The 1,374-nt window shown below is 39.2% G+C and overlaps 1 protein-coding gene across 1 annotated transcript; it reads right to left on the bottom strand.

Moving 5' to 3' along the window:
- Positions 1 to 230: 230 nt before the first annotated feature.
- On the bottom strand, positions 231 to 879 carry LOC126495082 (claudin-34-like; the record flags this gene model as incomplete). Its single annotated transcript, XM_050132680.1, has 1 exon — positions 231 to 879. A coding segment is annotated over one exon (649 nt), but the record flags the coding sequence as incomplete, so codon positions are not given.
- Positions 880 to 1,374: the final 495 nt, after the last annotated feature.

The following is a 1,374-nucleotide window of genomic DNA, read 5'->3' as shown; positions in this document are numbered from 1 at the left end:
AATTTGATAAGTGGGCATGGTTTTTTCATTTTTAATTAAAGTTAATAATACAACTAATGAAGTAATGAAACACAACACAGAAAAGATATCAGAAGGAGCCACTTGGCCATTTTCTATCATAGGCCCCTTGAACACTGTTGAGTCCTTGGAAACTTTAGGTAGACATCTCAAAAATCCTTGTTATAACCACAGGAAATTTTGGATTTTTTTAAGGCAAAGTAAATTCATCTTCAGATATAAGGAAAGGCTTGGCTGCTTAAGGGAAACATGTAAGAAATAAAAATCAAACCACTGCACAAAAACAAAATGGCCGCTAGAAATGCCACTCCCATGGCAACTCCAACTTTCTGACTATGTGGGTAAAAGGGTAAATGGAAAGATGGTGGAAAGCCAATTCCCTCCTTGCTCACAATGGAAAAATAATTGCACAAGACAGTAAGGAAGACAAAGCTACTGGCAATGATATTCAAAATTGCTGAAGTGCTGAAGGCATTGTAGATGACATTCTCCTCTTGTCTTCCCATGTACACATTTCTAAGAGCAACAGTGGTGGCTACTTTTCCAATCAGCCATAAAATGCTGGTGATCAGGAGCAAGTTTTGAGAAACACGAATTTCCAAAGGAATGAAGTTGTCATGGTAGCTGTATTGGTGACACATTTTAATATTGCTGGAGTTGTCCTGGTGGTAGATGCAGACTTTCCAAACTCCTACAAAGGCCACACTAGGGTAAGAGATCGTGGATTCATTCAAGTACCACACTCGCCATTGTGGGAGGCCCATGGAGATGATGCAAAGAATCCATGCTGTGGTGGACACAGCAAAACCTCCTGCCTGGTGATAGGAACCGTTGCTCATGATGACAGTGAACACTGGACAACTGCAAAGAAATACAAAACAACATAAGAACAAGCTCCTCAAGCCTGGGACACTGTCTGTTGGGCGACTAGTAACAGAAGGAGTATTTATTTGTATGAGAAAATGGACCTTTGTTCTAGAAATTGCTATTGGAATATAAGCAAATTAAGTGAAGAAATATTTGGGAAAATTTACTGTGACTTGACAATGAATTCTAACTGTTCCATTTTTGACTGTTGGTCCAGTACAATGAGGTTTGGATACATATATTCAGTCACAAAGATGACCAGTTTGTAGTTTTGGGGGAGTGTCAAGGCCAGCATAACATACATCTCAAGTTCCAGGCTCAGGGAGGTAAAGGCACTGGCTGCTCTTCCAGAGGTACTGGGTTCAATTCCCAGCACCCACTTGGCAGTTCACAACCATCTATAGTGGTATCTGATGTCTTCTTCTGACATAAAATTATACAAGCAGATAGAGCACTCATATATATATATATATATATATATATATATAA

The sequence above is a fragment of the Alexandromys fortis genome, unplaced genomic scaffold, assembly GCF_014885135.2.
Source record: "Alexandromys fortis isolate MF-2015 unplaced genomic scaffold, M_Fortis_MF-2015_v1.1 scaffold_443, whole genome shotgun sequence".
In the NCBI taxonomy this organism is placed as follows: Eukaryota; Metazoa; Chordata; class Mammalia; order Rodentia; family Cricetidae; genus Alexandromys; species Alexandromys fortis.
This window is presented reverse-complemented; position numbering and strand designations above follow the sequence as displayed.